Source organism: Uloborus diversus, chromosome 8 (genome assembly GCF_026930045.1).
Source record: "Uloborus diversus isolate 005 chromosome 8, Udiv.v.3.1, whole genome shotgun sequence".
Taxonomy (NCBI): domain Eukaryota; kingdom Metazoa; phylum Arthropoda; class Arachnida; order Araneae; family Uloboridae; genus Uloborus; species Uloborus diversus.
The window spans coordinates 68299837-68322494 of record NC_072738.1 but is presented as its reverse complement, the minus strand read 5'-3'; the positions used below and the strand labels follow the sequence as shown (position 1 = coordinate 68322494).

The 22658-nt window shown below is 33.7% G+C and overlaps 1 protein-coding gene across 1 annotated transcript in view; it reads right to left on the bottom strand.

Moving 5' to 3' along the window:
* LOC129228410 (tudor domain-containing protein 7-like) overlaps positions 1 to 22658 on the bottom strand; it is an 88185-nt gene that overhangs the window by 5508 nt on the left and 60019 nt on the right. Inside the window, exons 16-20 of the mRNA XM_054863090.1 lie at positions 15782 to 15955; positions 15250 to 15409; positions 12071 to 12142; positions 11867 to 11989; positions 5251 to 5368 (exon numbers count right to left, since the gene is read on the bottom strand). Coding sequence (XP_054719065.1) covers positions 5251 to 5368; positions 11867 to 11989; positions 12071 to 12142; positions 15250 to 15409; positions 15782 to 15955 — 647 coding nt within the window. The remainder of the gene's footprint in view (positions 1 to 5250; positions 5369 to 11866; positions 11990 to 12070; positions 12143 to 15249; positions 15410 to 15781; positions 15956 to 22658) is intronic.

Here is a 22658-nt window from a genome sequence, read left to right as displayed (position 1 = left end):
ATGTGCTATCATTTTATTTTCCCGCCAGCACCCTCTTCCCAGCACCACCGTCTGTTGGCTCCTCATGATGCTGCTCCTATAGTGAAAGCCATCTCCAGGTTGCGTCCATGTCCTACACACACGCGCATACATACACAACTACACACACATACACACATACACCTACACACGCATACACAAACACACACACACACGCATACATACAGACACCTACACACAACTACCCATACACTCATAACTCATGCCTACACACAACTACCCAAACACTCATGCCTGCACACAGACACAAACACATATGCCTACACACATACACATTCCCCACCATACACAAACACTCATACACAACTACCCACACACTCATACCCTCACACAGACAAACACACATGCCTACACACACATACCCCCTTACACACAAACACACATACCCCCACACACACATAAACACACACGCCTACATACACACACACTCGTAATTGCGAAAAACATAATTTGAATTCAAGATGACGAAATTCAAATTAATTTTTTTTAAATCCTTTTTCTTTTTTTCTTGACACCAATCTATTAATATCATTGAAAATGATGTTGCATGTTGATAAATCCTACAGTACCCCATTAACCGAAGCCATGGGTGCAAGTTTGGTGATGTGTTCAAGACGGAAAATATTTTCAGCCCCCCCCCCCCCCCCCCGCCCGCATGTGGGCTTAAGGAAAATTTTATGTGTATAAATGTTGTAATTTCAACAATGCCAGTTTTGAAATCTGTTTGATTTAAATTTTAAGCCTTTAAATTGTAATATTTAAGCATCTTGACATTAAATTCCAAAAGACCTAAAATCCCGCAATAAGGAGAGTGTGGTTTGGGGGCTCTCCCCCAGAAATTTTTTTCAAATTGAAGTCCAAAAAATGCTATGGTAGGCCATTTTGGTAAAGTTCAGGGAAAGGAGGGGTTCAGCGACTCTTACATCAATTATTTCAAACTGATAGTCCCAAAATCACAATACTGGACGACCTTCAAAAATATTAGAGAAGGAGAGGGGGGGGGGCGCTCTGGGCTCTCCCCGAAATTGGAGTACAATTTCGTTTTTAAAGCTTCAACTTTCATAACGTTTATACGCATTTTGAATGCGCTATTGAAGGGATGGAGTTCAAGAAACCTCATTCGGCAATATTTTGAAATTGAAGTTCCAAAAACGCAATTTTAGACGATGTTGGATAAGGTTAGGGGTAAAAGCGTTCGCAGATCCTCACCATTAGTTTTTGCCGATCCTAAACATTTTTATTGTAGCAATAAAATTGCTTAGGACATGAGATTTTCACTTTTGCAATATAAATCAGTTCTGATCGGAAAGTCTACCCAAGGTAGCGCCAACAAACCAGAAAAGAAGGAAAGGTGGGGGAAGGGTATAGTCGACTAATAATAATGAACTGGCACCATTCTCCCACACAGTCTTCATTTGAAAAAGGATACTTTCATAAGATAGCAGGTGGTGAAATTAGCAATAAAAAATCGCTTCAGTGAAGTAGCTATATTTTTTAAACAAGGTACCCATTACAACAGGGTGGCGACAGGAACTGTGAAAAAAAGTTCCCTGACTTTTCCCTGATTTCCCTGATTAAGTTCACCAAATTTCCCTGATTTATGTTACCAATGATAATGGTTTTCTTTCTTTGCTCTACTTGAAATCCATTGTATGTTTGTATAAAATGCAGTATTTTAAACGTTTTAAGTTGTTGAATTAAAGATATATTTTTAAAAGATGCTACTTTTTAAACAAAATTGTTAAAAAAAAACATATCAAGTCGAATTTTTTGGGGGGAAAAAACCTACAAAATAGAATATTAAATTTCTCTATATGGAAAGAATATAGAAAATTAAAATAAAAAAAAAACTTTACTTCCAGAAACCACTTACATAAGAATTTTAAGAAGAATAGAAGTAATGTAGTTATTCTTATATAACTAACTGACATATTTATGCAAAAAAGATGAAACCATTCGACATCCATTCACAGGGAGCTTTTCTCTAATCAAGAACATAGGTTTTAATGAATGAATACAGCATTTGAACAATAAAAAAATAAAGATATTTACTTAAGTACTCAAGTTAACTCTATTTCAAATGATTTCAGTATGTAACGAAAAAAATCTTAGATTGCTTTTGTAACAAACAATTTTGAAATGAAAGAAAAAAAACAGAAAAAAAGCAATTAGATAATTTCAAAATATATAAAAGAAGAATACAACTTGGTTATAAAATAAAAGTATTATCATTTAAGACTGAAGAAAAGAAAACCTTTATGATCTGTGGTGACTGCAAATAGTATAACGGCGAAAAAAAAAAAGTTTTTTTGATTGAAAGTTCAATTTTAGCAATTAAATTAAAAACACGAAGCAATAACTTTTAAGCTTTTGTAGTATTAATTCAAAAACCAAAGATTTCTTCTTGAAATTGCGATTATACAGTATGCTAATTACTTCGAGACAATGGAATAAAGGCAAAGGAGCTAAGGCATTAATGAAGGCTTCCTCTTTGCCTGTAGGGTTGTTTATTTTACGTAGCATTGAAAGCGTGAAATGAAATTTCAAGCTAGGTAAAATAAACAACCTAACAGACACAGAAGCAATCTTAGGAAGTTCATCCTGTGGTTAATAAGTAAGATTCAATATTTTGACGTTGAGGATAAAAGATGCGCAAATATGCGGCAGTGTATAATTGCACCTCATTAATTTTACATTTTTTTTTTGAACAGATAATTGGCCGAAAATGCATAGGGAATTAGAGAACTTAATTTTGTAAAGCAAAAAAAAAAAAAATTTTTCTTGATAAAATCAATTTTCCCTGATTTTTTGTTATTTTTTCAAAATTCCCTGCTATTTCCCTGACTTTTCCCTGATTAATAAAGTTCCCTGATGTTTCCCTGATCTCCCTGATCTGTCGCCACCCTGTACAATATTTATTAATTAAAAAAAGAAATAGGGGAACTGAATCCTAACCCCATGCAGGGTCCACGAATCACATCCCTCTTAAGGCCCTCAAATATAGCTTAAAGTGGCGCTTTAAATACTTCAGCATCAAAAAATTTTCGGAAGAGAACTTCAGAACCCCTTCCTCTGAGTTCACCACAAATGTCCTAAATTTCCATTTTTAAGGCTTCAGTTCCTAAATTTTTTTTGTAGGAATAGTACCTCCATTATCTATAAACATGACTTGTGACCGCCTAAAAATTTTAATACTTTAATTTTGGAAACTTATTGAAAGAATCTTCCTACTCCTATGCCTTTCCCCCTTAAGTCATCCAAAGATAGCCCAAAACAAAGCTCTTGAAATTTCATAAACAGAAATATTTCGGGGTGGGATGTGGAATACCCCCATCCCCCATTGTGTTTACTAAACGCAGTGTAAGTTTTTATTTAAGATTTATTTTTCTACTGAGAGAGCAACTCCCCTCACACATCGCCCAAGACAACCCAAAGTTTAAAGACTTCAATTTTGAAAATGTTCCGAGAAAGACCTTTGAATTCCCTAACTCATACCTCACTCAAAAATAGCCAAAACAGCATTTCAATACTTTAGAACGGAGACATTTTCGGGGAGAGAGAAACTCCCCCCCCCCCTTCCGAATTCCTTTCCCTCAGTTCACTAAATTTGACTTAAATTTGCAGTTCCCCTTTTCATCACCGAAGATTTAAGAATTTAAATTCTAAAACTTATTGAGAGAAAGTCTTTGAATTCCCTCTTCTTAAGTTTTTCAAAGATTACCTAAAGGTGAGTTCTGAATACTTCAGCTTTGAATATTTTTTGGGGAAGGGGAACTCCGAACCCCAAGACAGTCTAAAGTTGCGCTTTTAAGACTCCAGTTTCGGAATTTCGCCTAAAGAGAGCCCCCTCCTTAACATTGCCAAAGACAGCCTAAAAGTTTTAAGACTTCAATTACAAACACTTTTCGGGAGAGGGTCCCAATGCCCTTTCACTTAAGTCACTTAAGTATAGCCTCAAATAGTTTTAAATACATCAGCTACAAAATATTTTCATGTTAGAACACCGAAACCATCTCTCATAGATTCACCAAAGATTACCTAAATTAGTGTTTTTAAAACTCCACGATTTTTTTTAAAACCTTCCCTTCCCCACTTTTACATCATTACAGACAGCCTAAAACTTTTTGACTTTTAAATTTTTAAGAGTTTGCAGAGGAGAAATATCAAACCATTCCTAGCTTCAAAAATGGCTTTCAATTCAGTTTTTCGATATTTTATACTGGAGCCCTTGAGTAGCTCCTCCCCCATCTTAGATTATCCAAGATATAAATGTTTTAAGATGTCAGTATCGTGGGTTAATTTGTGGATTTACCATCTTTGCAAAAGCAGAGTTTTTTCGCAAACTCGTGCTGCCGTTATTTTTCTCCTTTCCTTTCTTTCTCTCCCCCCTCCACCCTCCCCCATATTTCCATTCTAGCGAGTGTTAATTCAATGACATTGGAATTTAGTGATTCCTCAAGTCTTTGTCAAAAATGCAGGCCCATCGGTGTTTCCAACCAGCTTGAAATTTTCTCCTGATTATTTCTAAACTTTCCATTTTCATTAAAATTTTCAAAGTCCCTGATAGTTTCCGTTTTACCTGGTATATGGACGCCCATTGCTGTGGCGAAAACATTTCATCTTATCAGCAATCACTTTCAATCGGTGATTCAGATTCAACTCTTACGACATTTTAAGATCGTACATAATTTTTATTTATGCGTATAAAGTTTGCGTATAAGTTAAACCAAAAAACACCCGCAAATAATAATAAAAGAAAATAGCATGAAAAAAGGCTAAATTTCCAATTAGAGTCTATTACTTCGAAAAATCACTGAGAATAGCGAGCAACTCTTCGGTCTGCAATGCAGTGAGTTGGAAATAACACAGCTATACCTAAAAAAATCAAACGGCGCGAGTCGAAAAGGCACTCCTCCAAAAGCACGTTGCAACCAAACCAGCCCACGGCGGAAAACCGAGAGAATGTCGATGTACATTCGTGGTTATGGAATGGTCCAGTAATTAAAGCATATTTTTCAAACACTCAATCTTTCTTTTTTAAGTAAAAACTGGAAAAAAGTCATTGAATTTCTTTCCATCCCGACCTCCGTCTCGGAAATTTTGTCCAAGACGGAAGGTCTTGCACCCATGACCGAAGCTACTGTGATTACAAGTAACACATACTGAAAAGATAAATACTTTGAGTTGTGAAAAATTAAAGGAAATACCTACCATACAATGAAGCTTTAATTGCTTGGCAGGGCAATTGCTTAAACTTGGAGTATAAATGCTGGAGATTGGATATGCTCACAGGGCTGATCTCTCCATAGTCCACATAATAGACTACAGCCTTAGAAGAAAGAAAATATTAAGGTAAAAACTTAAGAAACTATTAAAAATAGAAGAACAAACCGAACTTCAATTTGAAAGTAAAAAATAAATGCTATTATGCCAATGAAACAAATTTGTGAAGTTAAAATAGTTTTGATGGTAGACTTTTAACCATTTGTATGCAAAGCAGTTGATTTATCTTATGTTCCCAGATTAAGATATGAGATATGATCAATGAGAAACATAAATCATTATAGATTTTGAAAAAGGCCAAGTGATAGTCCCAAGTGCAGTAGGGTGCAGTGAAAAGTATAGGATTTTTTTCCTTTTTTTTTAAATTTATTTTTGGTGAGGGGCGAGAAAGTTGTGTTTTATGTATATTAGTTTACATATTTGTTTTCCATAAAAATCTATTCATATTGTCCAGTGAACCAAAAACCTCAAATATAGTTGATCTATAAATTTGTGAAAATTAAAATTGAAAAAAATTTTAGATTTTCTTTTTTGTGGGGCGGGAAAGTTAGGTTTTAGGTAAATTCTTCTTCTGTACTACATTCCTGGACCGGCCCAGGTCGTCTCAATAAGTTTATACCATCTTGCCTTGATACATGCAATTGTACTCCAACTTCCAGCACTGATCACTTGGAGGTCTTTTTAAACACTGTTTCAGATATTGTAGTTGGTGAATTGTTTTGAAATCCATTAATATCTTCCAGTGTAACAATGCTTGAAATGTAGTTAAAGAGGGCATTTTTGCGAAAATTGATAAAATTAATTTTTTTTTTTTTTTTGGCTTGGGAGGGGAGGAAGAGTTGCATAATAAGTATAATAGCTTACAAAGTTTTTAAAACTTAAAATCGGTCAATCTTCCCCGGTGTTCCAAAACGTGTTAAAAGGGCACTAATCACAGGGTTCATACTCTATTCGGATGAAAAAATTCCTCGACTTTTCCAAGACTTTTTCATGACTTCATAAAAATGTTCATGACCTTGTTACATGAAGAGAATAGTACTATTTAATATCAAACCTGCCATTTTTTGAAAATGAGCATTAGCAAAAAATCCACGTTAATGCCACTATCTCATCCAAGCATTTAATAATTGAAAAACAATCAGTGTACACTTAAAAAACTAAACTTTGTATATGTCTTCTTCATATAAATTTAAGTAAAGTAAAAATACAGTGAATCAAATATAATGATGCTTAAATGTATAGTTTTTTATATGTATTTTTTTTTATATATATAAACAGGAAAAATGATAATGAATGGGACAAAAGTTGAATGAGCTATTACTAAATTTCAATAAATTCGGTTTAAAAGGCTTTTAGTGTCAACAGTACATTTAATCATCTGAATAACTTGACAGTACTTGGGCTCTTCAAAGTAAAGAAACATTCTTTACTAAATTCATGTTTCTAAACCAGATATTTATTTAAAAAACAGATTCAGCAGTGAATATATCTCCTGATTCAAATCTACTTGTTTACTTATTTGCACATTTCAAAAGCAAAAAAATTAATAGGTTCATAAATTCTGGAATATAGTGTTTGATTCTTGACACGGAACATAGCAGTGGGTCGCATGAATCAGTTTTGAGAGCCATATGTTGGGCACTACTGTTTTAGGGTATTAGAATTCCACTATTTATGCATTCTATCATCTGACTCATGCCTTTATTTTTTTAAACCTTCGACAAATTAAGATAAATTTAAAAATAAATTTTATACAAGTTATGGAAACGAACTCAGATGCAATTGGATTGCGTTTTTTGAGTCCGTGTGTCAAAAATCAAACACGTGCAAGTTCGCTACTACAGAATATATAAAATATAAAAAATGTTGAAAATAATATTACTTCAAAATGGGTGATGTCCAAGCAATAAAATCGCATTGCAAAAAAAAAAAAAAAAGTGTGGCAGCTACAGAATGGATGCAATGAGATTTCAAAATTCAGATTTATCGGGATCGTTCAATTTTCCAGTTTTAATAGTTTTTATGTGCAACACTGTTGAGTCACTCAAAATGTCTAATGCTCTTTAAGCAACTGCTAATTTATCTTTGCCCAGGACATTTTTCCATGACTCTAAATAAATTTCCATGACTTTGACTGAAAATTTCAATTTTCCATGACTTTTCCAGGTCTGAAATTTGCTAAAATTTTTTCCATGACTTTCCAGGATTTCCATGACCCGTACGAACCCTGTAATCAGTGTTAAATAATTCAGTTTATTCATAAAATGTGACAGAATTGCTCGTCTGACAGACACTTGCTCTGCCGTATCCAATAACTGTTAACTCATTTCATTCTATACTTTTAAATCCCTACATCTTGCAAACTAGCAAACGGTAGGTTCCACTTCTAAGTTTGGAGGTGCTCATCATTAAACTATGGCCGCACTAAGTGTAACATTTGGGCACAAATAGGGGCTTTCAGACTACAGAGTTCGTACTCAGTTTCAGAAATAAAATGAAGGAGTTTTGAAGGAGTAAAATGAGATTTCGAAGGAGTACTAATGGAGTGTCATTAAATGATGTCACACCTTTTTTTTCAATATATTTGACCATCTGCACCCTTTATCACAAAGTGTCACACTTCACCCCAAACTTCTTCTTTTGTCACGTCATATTTTTTACAAACATATTGTTACAATAATTGTGTGATATCACTTTTTGTCACCCTCTCTCTTCCCCTTGTCACAATTTCATGAGTCCGTCTTCTCCTCAAAGCATGACATCACTTGTGGATGACCCTTTTTACAATATCATAACTGCAATTAACTAAACAATTGCTTGTTTTTTTTTTGACGCAATCACTTAATGTAGTAAGTACATTTACTTATGTAGTTTTAAATATTTAAATAATAATTAGACAATTTGACTTTTGCTGCTGAGAGAGTGGTGGAGGAAAAAACAATAATCATAAAACTTGAAAAAATAGCCAAACACCATTTAAGCATGGTTTACTTCACTCATGAAATGTCTTAGTCTTCTAATAAAAATTTCTCCTTCAACATTTATGAATTAACTATGATCAATTTGTAAATCGAAAAAAATAAATGCACGAAATTACTACATTAAAATCGCCTTAGTGACGAAGTTTAGTTGTTAATCTAAGTATTTTAAGTTTCTGTTATAGAGGAAGATTATGTAGTCTTGAACTCTAAAAAAGGAGCTTTGAAGGAGTTAAAACCAAAATGATGGAGTTCGAAGGGCCCTTCAAAAATTTTTTATAAATGAAGGAGTATTGGAGGAGTTTTGAAGGAGCGTACGAACCCTGGACTAAAATTCAAGTATTTCTCAAAACTAAGCCCTAACCCTAAAACACAGTTTTAACCGATCCTTGGTCGCTTAAGGAGGGTTATGACCCTTGATGGAATCAAAACAACTGCTCTATCAGATTCCAAACCTTTCATTAATTATAACAAGGTAGAAAAAATTGAATGGTTTTGTGATTGATACTACATTGCAGGGGCTCGAGCACTCTCCCTCCTCCCCAATATTTGTGGGGTAGCCGATCCCCCACTACCTGAAATCAGAAGGAAAGAAGAAATACAATACAGTCGAATCCCTACTTACGCAAAGGATGCGTTCCAAGACCCCTCGCGTATGTCGAAACTTCGCGTTGTTGAACGTGTGTTTAGAAATTTTTTATAAGCATACCAATTATTTCAGACACGTATTAACAACCCTTAAATTGTTTAAAGCCATTTCTTAACTATATACATATCATATCTTTTATAAAGAAATAATTTTTTACTGCATTTTGGAAAAAGCGTAACAATTTAACATAAATTACTGCTATTAAGCACAAAAATCAATGATCAATGGGAGACATTAATTAAAACAGTACCGTTCTTACATTAAGTACATTACTGCATTATAATAGCACTGAACAGTAGATATTGTAAACTTAATTATAATTTTTAAAGTGATGAAGATGATGGCTTATGCAGAGTGGGAACCACCCCTTTTTCTGGTCTCTTTAAGCCACAATGAAAAAGCAGCTTCTATTTTCATGATGTTTGTATTTTGCTCAGACACTACTCTGCTAGCTTCAGTATTAAAACTAAGTTCTGAACTTTTACGGATCTCCTTTTCTTGAATTTTAATTGCACGTATCGAAGATTCACTCATACATAATTGTCGTGCTACCTTCCATCCACTTTTTAACTGTTCTAGCATATCAAGAATCTTGGCCTTTTCTTTAACGGTGAGAAACTTTCTCATTTTCTTTCCGATTTCGTCAACTTTAGATGAAAAAGTGCGTTTGGGAGCCATTCTATTTTATCAACGTTCATATGTAGAATGATAAAAAAAATAAGAATCGGAACGGTTATTTGTATAAACTAAAGGAAAGCGTTGTTTAGGTTAGTCTAATAATACAGTGAGTGAACTTCTGCTTTCAGTGAAGCTAAAGGGATGAAATGCCATTCACAAAACCAATATTTAGTGTCAACGAAGCCCATTCTAACGCTCCGCCGCTCCTTTCTAAAAAATTTCATGTTGCAGGCGAGCAATTGGCATCAGCAATAAAAAAAATTCATTACTTAGGAAAAATTCGCGTTATAGCCATTTCGCGTAAGTCGGATCGCGTTGTGGTGGGATCCAACTGTAAAAGAAAAAATATTATTTTCCAAATAAGGATGACCTCCAGATTATAGATCTGCTGTGGGCAAGGGCGATACCTGAGACTTTTTAATTTTTTTTACATTTTTGTCATTTTTTGTATGTTAGATTTACTGTACAGGTTTGCTTATTTGGTTTCTACTGAAACAAACTTCTAATTCCAACATTTCCTTATCGTTAGTATTGAATCCAAAACATGTTTCTTCAAATACAGTAAACTCCCCATAATTCACGAGCAGCTTATCAGAGCCTTTCACACTTTAAAAAAATAAAAATAAATAAAAAATGGCAATTCCAATGACACCAAACTTTTTAAGGTCACAGAAACCTGCCAAGTTGAAACCTGATTTTTAGATCGACACTCCTTACTGCTGAACATCTTCACTACTTATTCATTTAAAAACCTACTCTACTAACTGATTTATAGATCTACACTACTTACCTGCAGCGACCAGCTGGCTCGCCTTTTTACGCCAAGATTGCTGTCTTCGGTGGCTGCTTAAATAAATTTTGTCGCAGTATTAAACGATCTATATCGTCTATATAAATATTAATTTGAATAAAATACAGTGTAGAATATCTTCATAACGCCAACCTGCGTAACGCAATTCTCTATAAAATGCACAACTTTTGAGAAGTCAACAATAAGTTTTTAAGTTTAAAAAATCCTTCTGTTTTGCCTTGCAAACATAAAAATTGTTAGGTAAATTAAGTTTTGAATCAGTTTTTCATCTTTTTATCTTAATTCAAAGCTTTTAAATGAAAATTAGCATTCACAGTAAAATGAAAATACCAGATGGTTCGCGAAAATGCAGCTGTTATGCAAACCATGAAGCTAGCAGAAGTGCAGGATATTTCACTTTCTTGTAATAAAAAAACATATTTGCTTGTGAATGACTCGTTGTATAATTAGTGCTTCAATATTCACTACAGATAAAACTCATTCTGAAGTGCTAATATATAGATATATTTTGAATATTAGTTTAAAAATTTGTGAAATAACCTATATAACGCCAAAACCTGAATAACGCAAAAGCTCTGGTCCCAAGGTGTGCATTTTAATGGTCTTCTATTATATTTTCTAGATCTCCAGTTTTCAAAATTATTTCATTTTTTTATTCTTTATCAATTTTTGATTCTATTAATAAAATAGCTCAAAAAAAAGCTCTCTCCTTGTTCACTGTAGTGTGCAAAAAGTAGCGTTTGCAAAAAAAAAAAAAAACTCACAAAAATAGATACAGCAAAACGTCCAATCGAAATCCAGGCATGATGTCACATTTTCTCCCTAACATGACACACAGAAGGAAGAAAGCTTTCTCAACTAATTAATCAGAATGACGGTAGAACATAAAATGTGTCACTTTGAATTTAAGTAATTGTAAAAAAAAAAGCTATTGCATATTTTTGAAAAAAAAATTCTAAAGAAGGCGAAATGTTTTGACTACTACATACTAAATTTTCAGAAAAGAAATGTCTCATACTTTTTGCGAGATGGGTTAAGACAAAAGTTAAACCCGGGAAAAAAATGCAAAATAAAGGATTTTTTTTAGAAAGCCATGAAAAATTGAAAAATTGGACAATCTTCAAAAAATTTTCCGTCACCATATTTGAATTTAAATTCCCTACACAATGGTACAAAAAACATTTTCATGGTGCGATTGGTTGGGGGTCTGTGAGGAAATAAACACAAAAAAGGGCTAAAATTCACATAGAAGTTTAGAACTTTGGCTTCGAGGTGCAGACGCCAGGGGTACGTTGAATTTCGTGCTAAGTTCCAGAGCTGTAGGTGCTATGGGGGCTTTTGGCCATCGGTACAAAGAAACAAACACTGTCTGCTTTAGATATATAGATATGAACTGATTATAATCAAAATAAAAATTCATCATTTTACCATAATAGGATTCCCAGGAATAATATTTTGCAGACAAACTCTATACCAACATCCATCCGCATGCAAAGCAGCATAATAATTGTTTTCTTTGAGTAGACTCAGAGGAATTTCACAATATTCTTCCTGAAAACAGTGATTTTTCATTAAAACTTTTTTTTTCCACAAAATATTCTGACTTTAAAAGTTGTACATTAGTAAACTTACTTCATTGCTATAAAACTCCTCCATCTTCCTTCCTAAATCTGTCAAATTATTCCACGTACTTAAAGGTTGAATCTGCAAGAAGAAAAAGTATACTAAAAATATTATTATAAAAATGTTGTAGGTGAAGAATAAAGCAAAATAATTTTTGCCATGACACTCATTATGTGGAGGAATTAATTGAAAACTACATATATATATATATATATATATATATATATATATATATATATATATATATATATATATATATATATATTAAACTCAATAAGGATACTCTTAACAAAATTGCTATTATAACTAATAACAAAATTGTTATTTAATTTCTTAAATTTTATTGGGAGATACATAACATTTCCAAGTAAATGAACAGCCAATCAGGTACAAAGAATAAAGAAGAGAAATTTGATATCTAAAATAAGTTGCATTTACTAACGCTTTAAATGCCAGATATACAACTGAAAGGAAAAATTTATGAAAGAATTATTTTGAAATTTAAGAATAAAATATAGAATAAAATCATCATAAAAAAAATAATATTTCACAGGCTTTTGGTCTTAACTTTTGAAATTTTGCAAACAAATGGTATAAATCATTTATAGTATTCCCTTCCTTGATCAACTGTGATCATTATTTTGACTTCAAGAGCTTCGCTGTCATGTAAGAGATTCATAGCAACAGCACCAAAGATTGAAAACAGCAGAAAATCATTTGCGATGCATTACAATTAACTTTCATCTGAAACTAATTCCGGAGTTACTTTACAAAAACTATTTCAGGCACTTGACATTTGTCTTATAATATATCTGAATTACATTTACAGTTCATAAAATACATACCTTGCAACTTTTGCCACCCAGTCATCCTTTGAACTTACAGTACTGATTAAAGTGAAAAACCAACGTAAATAAAGCACAATTCTAAAGAAAATACAGCATATAGCTATTCCAAGGATACAATGGAGCCTCTTCATCAGTGCAAAAAGCTCACCAACACAACCAGAAAGTTGCAAGAGAACTAACAACAAAAACAACAACATGGACACCGTTATTTATACCAAAGAGGGCCAGCCAGTAGGAATTCAGGACACAAGATGACAATAAATAAATCAGCAAACAACATGTCAATCCCGGGTGCAGAGTAATTATTCTCTCTCTCACTTGATCTGCGCCCAAAGTTGACCTATTGTTTGCTGATTGGTTGATTTTCGTCCTGTGTTCTGAATTCTTTTTGGCTGGTCCTCTTTGGTACAAATACTGGTGTCCACGTGGCTGTTGTTAGTTCTCTCGCAACTTTCTGGTTGTGTTGGTGAGCTTTTTGCACTGATGAAGAGGGCTCCATTGTAGCTTTGATATATGTTGTATTTTCATCCGAATGAGTGCTGAGTTTACATTGGTTTTTCACTTTAATCATATTGTAGCACAAAGCTCATTTGATAATTTTTCATTTAGCAGGTTTCGTACACTGATATTACCTGACTTTTCCAGGTTGTTTTCTAGAAAATTCCAGGTTATTCGTTTCATTCAAAATTAAGTTTAAATTACAATATTTTCAAAATAATTGAAGTTGTCTAAAGTAGCAATGCAAAAAAAAAAACATTGGAATTTTTTTCTTTTTCTCTCAAAATTTAAGTTTTTTTTTCTTTATATTTAGTTCAAAATTGTTTTCATTTGTTTACTACTTGTTGAAAACAAAGTACTTCCAACTTATTTTAGCGTTTCTTCGATGACACATGTCATGCGTAATATTAGAGTTTTGCTGTAATAAGGCAGCAATCTTTTAGCATCCGCTTTTAGTTTACAATACTTATTTTTATTTTCTTTTTGTAAATAACACAAAACATATTGAGCAAAATACAAAGCTATTTTCAGTATAAATATGATTAACTTGTTGCATTGAACGATCGGCAAATCATATTATGAATAATAAAAAAAAATCAATATCCGCCGATCATAGGGTGATCCCTATGTTTCCAAAGTTTTAGGTCTCCCACCCTAAAACTTGTGCTTCTGAAGCAATAAATTGTCTTCTCCCCTGTTGAATTGGCGCATAATTCCTGTTAACCTGAGGAATTTTTTTGTTGGGAGCTATAGAGGAGCAAAAATGGTGACTACAGGAGATTTTTTTTGCATTGCCACTTTTTTATTACCAGTGTCATTTTACTTCAATATTTCAATTTTTTTCAGGAAACATTGACAAAAACGAAGATTAGATCTCAGAGTACAAAATTTCTGGGGAAAAAATTGAGAGAAAAAATGCTTTGGGGGCAAAATTGAAAAATTTCTATGACTCTTTCCCTGATATTTTTAACTAGATCATTTTCCCTGACAATTCCAGATTTTCCCGGAGCGTACGAATCTTGTTTAACCCACAGTACCACAATGATACAACATAAACACAATCAACATCTTTAAAACAATTTTTACAAAAATGGATGTCACAAAATTTTAAATCCGTTTAGAGTCAGTATTTTCAAATCATTTTAAACATTTATTTATTTTGAATTTGAACAATTTTTGTAGCAACTACTAAAATTCCGTAACAGAGGGAGGGTATGCAAAATATACAAATGTAGAATCCAAATTTTGAAAACTTTCAAAATTACAAATGAAATTTGTCCATTTCTTTGTTTTATTTACTTCCTCCTTTCTTTTCAAACATTACCTCTAACTTGCTGTTGGTATTATGTTTGTTTTTGCTAGGAAATTTTTTTTAGCTTTTTTGTTCTTTAGATTGTTCAAAAGTAGCCTAAAGCTTCAAAACTAAACCTTTGCAATTAATATTTCTCCCCTTTCTTTTTCAAACTAAACTCATGAGATGAAAAATTTTCTAGTATGTTATAAAAGACAAAGACAATAACATTGAAAGGAAAGTCAAGATTTATAAGCCAATTTTTGTCCCCCCCCCCCCCTTCTTTTTATGTAATGACGATAACTGGCAGTTCCACAACATGTACAATCAGTTTTTCTTCTAGTTCCTTTCCTTTAGTTCACTTGAGGAGCTTTCTTTTCTTTTTTTTTTTCCTTTTTTTTTAAAGAGTTCTTGTAATACCAGCAAAAGAGTTTTGTTTTTTTTTTTCTAAACAGAGGAGGAAGGGGTCATGGTAAACCTTCCTTTTTAAAAATATCTAAGAGGAACTCTGATCATGGTCAATGAAAAATAAATACAAAAAGTTTACTCACAATGAAATTGTGTGGATGTGCTGCCAGAGAAACCATAACATCAAAGACTTTTCCTTTTGGTGGAATTTCAGGAGGACTCAATGAAATGGGGCTCTGGCTCTGGTCTTCGTATCCTTCTGGACTTTTGGTAGCATCTGGAGTCATTAGCCAGTTTATTTGACTGAAAAGAAAACATTTTCTGACAAATATGCTTTATGTTTTTGTTCTATGCACATTTTAAACACATTGATAATTTTAATAGCTTTTCCTATCTGGTATAGATTTCAGGTTTCGGATTAATGCAACATTGTCAGTAAAAATTTACAGGATCAAGAGATCTAAAGCCTTTTGATGCTCTAAATTCTCATCACTATAGTTGAAGCAAACTCAATCTGGCAGCATTGTAATGCTGTGATTAGGATCTGCATAGCATTCAAATTGCTACCAGGTTAGGTTTGCCCCAACTAAAGACTTTAGTTATCCCCTTGTTTGTCCAAGACATACTAAAAATACCTTGAGAATCAGAAAAAAAAAAAAAAATTAATTGTCTTACTCAGAAGATGGACTGCTAGAAACCGCTTTTTTTGCCATGTGTTGTACTTCAGCAGGAAGTGCCACATCTGGAATGTCTTTGAAAAGAGGAAAATTTCTGGAAGCCTGATACCTGTGCTCGTGGAGTGGCAATGTGGAAGGCACTTTGGGAGGAGCAATAGGTTCAAGACTGGTTCTGCAATATGGAACAGTATGTACATATAATGAATATTCTATCAAAATACTGCATCTAGTCAGAGGCGTAGGAAGTATATAAACGTAGGGGGAGCTGGGGCTCATGATACGGATGCAAGGGACAGAAGCAGTAGCGCCACCAGATTTTTTTTTTTTTTTTTTTTTTGCGGGGAAGGGGGGGGGGGAGCACTTGAAAAAAAATTTCTTACTTGAAATGATTGTCGATCCTTTCGTCTTCCTCTCCCTTTCCCAGTAATGTTGTCAATCATATCTAATATATAAATTGAGGCAGTGAGAAACAAAGGGATGTAAGTGGATATCTTCAAAATTTGAGTAAAACGCGTTTAAAGATAACGTCTCAGGTAAGCCTTCATTGATATTTTTTCTAAATCATGCTGTACAGCAGCACCAACCAGCGCTACTAGTATTATCTCTCACCCCAAGACAGAGGAAAGGTTCCTCTACTATTCGTACTGGTTATCTCCAAATTTTAATTTTGCTACTTACATCCTCTTGCTTCTCACCGCCTCAATAGTATATGGAGAGAATGAGGTGATAAAACTTCTGGTTTTTTTGGAAGGAAGTCAGTCAGTTCTCGAAGATGAGCACATATCAATAGGGGGGTCCTGGGGCTTCAGCCCCGGAAAATTTCCGAAATCTTAGTTCTGAAAACGTAGTTTAGACGGTCTTTGGTAATGTTAAGGAGAGAAAATGTTCGAATGCCCTCCCTGGAAATTTTTCGGAATTTATGTCTTTAAATCGCAAATTCAGACCATATTTATGACGTTAGGGAAAATGATATGACTCAAGGATTGTCTTCGATCGATTTACATCTCTTTCCCAATATTTCAAAATTGAAGTTCCAAAAAAGCAATTGAAGACAGTCTTCAATGATGTCAGGGAAAGGGGGAGGTTCTAAGGCTCTCTGGATTTTTTTAGAAATTGAAGTCTTAGAGAACGTTCCTCAATGAGGTTATTGGAAAAGATTCCTTCCCCTTAAAGTTTTAGAAATTGTAGTTTTAAAAACTGAATTTTCATCCTTCTTTTTTGATATCAGAGAGGAGTTTCGGTTGTCGCTGTCCGAAAATTATTCGAGATAGATCTTATTTGTTAATGTTAGAGGCATAGCAATGTTTTGAAATTGAACGGAATATTATATAATCTACCATATTGTGGAGGGCAAGGTGTTCAGTCATGGGTTCTCTTCCGCGAATTTTCAGGAAATCGCTCTCTAAAAACGAACATTGCAACGCTTTTTAATAATTTAGGAGGTAGGGGAGGGCTTCTGCAGCGTAGCATTTAGAACACTTTCTTTTATGAGAACTAGAAACAGAGGAGAAGAGAAACAGTGCAACTGAAATGTGTTTAAAGAAAACGTTCGTTGTATAGTTCAGATAAATGTTAGTAAAAGTACTTCAGAGAAACTATGAAATATTGTTGGTGCTTTTTTCTAACAATAATATGTGAAAAGGAACATTTTTAATCGTGAAAATGGATATGAAAAGTTTCCCAGAACCTCAAACATTTTGAGGGGTGCTCAAGTGCTCTCTTCCACATGCATTTTTTTAGCATGAAAACATATCTGTGACAAAAAAAAAAAAAAAAAGAAAAAGAAAACCCCTTAATTTTGAGAAAACAAAAAAAGAAGAAGAAATGTAACTTTATAAAGTCTAAATGTTCAAAAAAATTGTTTTCAATAAACTCGCAGTTTTTAGCATCGTAACAGTGTTTACAATTATTAAAGTTTTTTTTTTTTTTTAATAAATATTCTAATGGAGATTTCACTACCGATTTTGATTAGTGAGAATTTTTGTTTCTGTGTTGCAGTACCTTAGAATTCTTTAAATTATATTTATCTTTGCAAATTTTTAACATCATGAAAAAATCAATCCCTCACGGTTTAAATATAACAAAATAATGGATAAAAAGTTTTTTTTTTTAGTTTCTACCGTGGGAGAGTTCTGGAATTTTTTTTTTTTTTTTAATTATCACAGCAATGATATGTATCCGCAAAAGTAATTTCTGGGTATGTTACTGATTTAGGTTGTTTCTTCTGACAATATTTTCAATCAAAAATAATAAATATAACTTTTATAGAATTTTAAAATTAATTTAATTTTGTTAGAAGAATATGTATATCAGGCTTTTAGTCTATGTCCCCTGAGAGAAGATCACTCTTGGTTTCGATAGACCATCGAATAATGATATTTTCGCAATCTGATCGTGTCTTTTGATCGAAACGTGGAATTTAACACCCGAAACATACGATCATAATCCCTCGAAAATTAGTTTAGAACTATTTTTTGTTCTATAACTACATTGCTAAACTTTTGAGAACTCGCTAAAGAATTTTCTTTGATCGGGGCTGAACTTTTTATGAAGAAATGAAAAAAATAAAAAAGAGAAAGAAACGATGGATAAAAATGCTAAATAATTTTGTTTGTAAATTGGACTTTTTTTCTTTTCTTCCTCTGCATTGTTTTTTTTTTCTTTCTTTCTTTTCTTTTCTTTTTTTGATAATTGCAATAAACAAAAATATTATATGACCACTCAGTATTTTAATTTAACTTTCGTTTCATATTTTGCAAGTTTGTTTTTATCAACGAATTTAAAAGGATTCGGCGGAGATTCTTTAGATAGCGTCCGGAAGGTCAGATGTTGTTTACCTTAGAAACCTTCTTTTTGATACGTGTCTGGAGCACCTTCATATTTAAATACAAAACTGGCTCACGATTATCTCTTTTTAGTGGAAGTGTGAGATACAAATTGCATGCAAAACTAAGAACATTAAACTGAGCTACAGTGTAATGTGTAATACACTTGCGAAAGACGAGCTCAAAGTGGAGAGGGCGGAAAACACCCCTATGTAGATAACTTGTCTTTAATACTTTTCTTTTTCTTCCGGGAATCGAGAGGTTTGAAAAGAGGGAAACACAAATGTACTGACCGTACTGACCACTCCGTCTCTCCCCTTTCTTTGTTGATTATTATGTGGAAATTCCTAAAAAAGGTAGATCCCATTTTTGAAATCAGGTTTGAGATAGACAATGTACTGCAAAAAGCTATACGGTTAGAATTTTTCCGGGGGAGCTGAGCCGGTCTGAAATATTATAGAGGGAGCTCAAGCTCCCCCAGCTCCCCCGCTTCCGACGCCTATGCATCTAGTAGCCAGATTTTAATTATCCCAACATTAGTTATAAGAATGAAATAAATTTTTTAAATACAGAAATAAAAAAGCAAAATTAGTACTTTTTTTTTGAAAGCTAAAACTTTTTTAGTTTAGGTTGCGAGAAATATTATAAGACTAGGTCACAAGGGAAAAAAATAAAAAAGTAGAAGGGAAAAAAGCTTTAGTACTTGGACGACAGAGCCTCGCTCGACTTTAAAAGTTTTTTTTTTTTTTTGGTCAACTCGTGTTTTCTTAAGGTTCGATACTTTTTCAAATATACTTGAAAAACATCACATTAATGAAATATTAAGGTTCTCGCCAGTCGTTGGATATACTTCCGAAAAACAAGAGAGATACATGTAATCACTTCATCAGCATTATAATCATTTCAGCTATATGAAGTCTACTACTGAATATAGACCTCTTCTCCCCCCACAGTCATCCACATAGGGAAGCTCTGAGCTGGTTTCGTATACATATTTAACGCACGGATTGCCAAAACTAAGACCAAACATTGCGATAATAAATATGAAAAAATTGCTAGGATTGAAAATACGCCACAACCATCTCATAACACTAAAGTACCAAACAAAGATTCTGAATGCAATTAAATCAACATTTTGCTTTAAACTATCTGTTACGTTTTTGTTTCCACTATACAATTTTCCTGTCATTAATTAAAAGATTTTGAACTTGGAGCCAATTTTACTATGGTGAAATCGGTTTTAAATACTTCCTTCCATACTACGTTGTGATTCACGATTTTATCCCAATCGAGATTTTCACTTGGAATAAGTACTTTTAGTGTAGTTGGTCACTTTACGCCAGAAAATGCTACATTTTAAAGCGAGAAGGGACAAATTTTCATTGTTATGGTTGCAAATCGTCTGCCTTATGTGTCAATTCACAATTTTTTTCAAGGCTGAACTCAATTAGACTTTATATTAAAAAAACTCTTTTTTGTAAAAAATCGCGTTTTTACAGAAAAACGTTGATGTAGATGAACTTAGAATGCCAAACTACAATTAAATCCAAAATTTCATCCAAATCGTTAGAGCAGTTTCCAAGATACGAAATATATATATATATATATATATATATATATATATATATATATATATATGTATATATATATATATATGTATATATATATATATATATATATATATATATATATCTATATGTATATATATATATATCTATATGTATATATATATATATCTATATGTATATCTATATATATATATATATGTATATATATATATATATATATATATATATATATATATATATATATATATACATACCCACAAGAATTGTTTGTTTAAAGATATAAGATGTGTTTTCAGTAAGTTACCGCCCTATAGCCAGGGCTAAGGCAGAAATACATGAAATACACCGCCAGTTCAGTCAATTCCATGCACGAAACTGCAGTCCTCGGCTGGAATTGACTGAGCTGGCGGTGTATTTCATGTATAAGATGTGCTGTTGACTTGAATTGCACGAAGTACATTTGAAATGCAAAACTTTGTTGATTTAAAAAAATTTATAACAATTTGAAACATGTACTGCTACTAACAGTATAGTACACATTTAATGCAAAATTATAATTTACCTATTTGAACCAACAAATTATAGCATAAAAACTAGAAATAGGGTAGAACTACAATACACAGTGACAATGTGCTGATAAAAAAGGATTGTTAATCTTTCTCCAATGCAAGTGTACTTCTCAAACAACTATCATTACCTGTATTTGTATTGTCGCGAGGTCGTTTGGCCGCGAACATATGAAAAATACTTGAGTATAAAATAAAACTCTTTTATTTACAACTTAAAAACATAGACGTCGTACATCCTGCAACTAGCAGGCATGCAAGTAGGAGACAGAATCTAGCAAATAAGCGACTCGCTTATAAATAAATGTTTTTGCTGTTGCCACTCGCTCGGTGGCTAAACTTTTCAGGATAAAGTAAAATTACATGCAAATTCGACTGAATATGTAAAAATAATAAGTCCTCTACAATACTCCCCTCTGAGTCTCGAACAGTTAGGGAGAGACGAATCTATCCGGAAAGCGAACTTGTCGTCCAGAACGCGTCGTCACTGGAACAGGAGTCGGAGTTGAAATATCCGGGCACAAATCCTGGTTAAGTAAATATGCCGGCTTTAACCTGTCGATAGAAACAGTCTTATCCAAACCTTTCACGGATATTACAAAGTCCTTGACCATCCGTTTCACCACTGGGAAAGGTCCGTCATACTGCGGTTGTAGAGGTCGTCGCACCGTGTCATGTCGCAAAAAGACGTGGGTACACGAGTTCAAATCCTTGGGGATGAAAACGCTAGGAATACCATGTCGTGACGCTGGGGTCGAACGAAGCGATCCAATTATCCCTTGCAGATTCTGCAGAAAAGTCGGACTCAGAATCGGCAGTTTCGATTCCATGACGAAATCTCCAGGCAAACGAAGTGTCTCACCGTAGACGAGCTCGGCGACTGAAGACGCTAAATCTTCCCTGTAGACTGTTCTCAATCCGAGAAGCACTGAGGGTAGGGCATCTACCCATGCCGTACTTGAAACACAACTGATGGCTTGTTTTAAAGGACGGTGCAGCCTTTCAACCATGCCATTGCATTTCGGATTGTAAGCTGGCGTTCTACTTAGTTTAATTCCGAACAAATTTGCAAACGATTTAAAGAGCGAGGATTCAAATTGTCTGCCCTGGTCACTAGAAATGACTGAAGGAACACCAAAACGAGCAATCCAAGAAAAATATATAGCTTTAACTACCGTTTCTGCGGATATATCAGCTATCGGAGTAACCTCCGGCCAACGCGTAAAGCGATCAACAATTGTCACGCAATAAGTATAACCCCGACAAATTGATAAAGGCCCTATCAAATCGACATGAATATGTTTAAATCTTCCGTCAGGAAGCGGGAAGTTACCATATGTGGATTTAGTATGCCGGTGAACCTTAGTTCGCTGACATTCTAAACAAGCCTGACAATATAATTTGATGTCTGCTTTCATACCTAGCCAAACATATTTTGCAGCTATTAATTTTGTCGTAGCGCGTATACCAGGGTGGGACAAATTATGATACGAATCAAATACTTTTTTTACGAAAAGAATCAGGAACAATAGGTCGAATGTTTGAAGTTGAAATATCACAAATCAAAAAGTTATCCGAATTCGGAACCGGAAATTTTTTAATTTGCAGCGATCGGCTTTCACTTGCGTCATTTAATTTTTTTAAAAGCTCAGGATCTTCCAACTGTGCGTTCGCTAACGATTCCATATCAACAGTAGAGGGGATAGAAATTTCTTCGATGCGTGAAAGCGTATCTGCCACGATATTTTCTTTTCCCACGATGAAACGAATGTCTGTAGAAAATTGTGAAATGAAATCAAGTTGGCGTAAACGCCGGGGGGGAAGCTTTTGCATCGCTTTTCTGACTAAACGCGAAAGTGAGAGGTTTGTGATCTGTATAGATCACAAATGGGCGTGCTTCTAACATGTATCTGAAA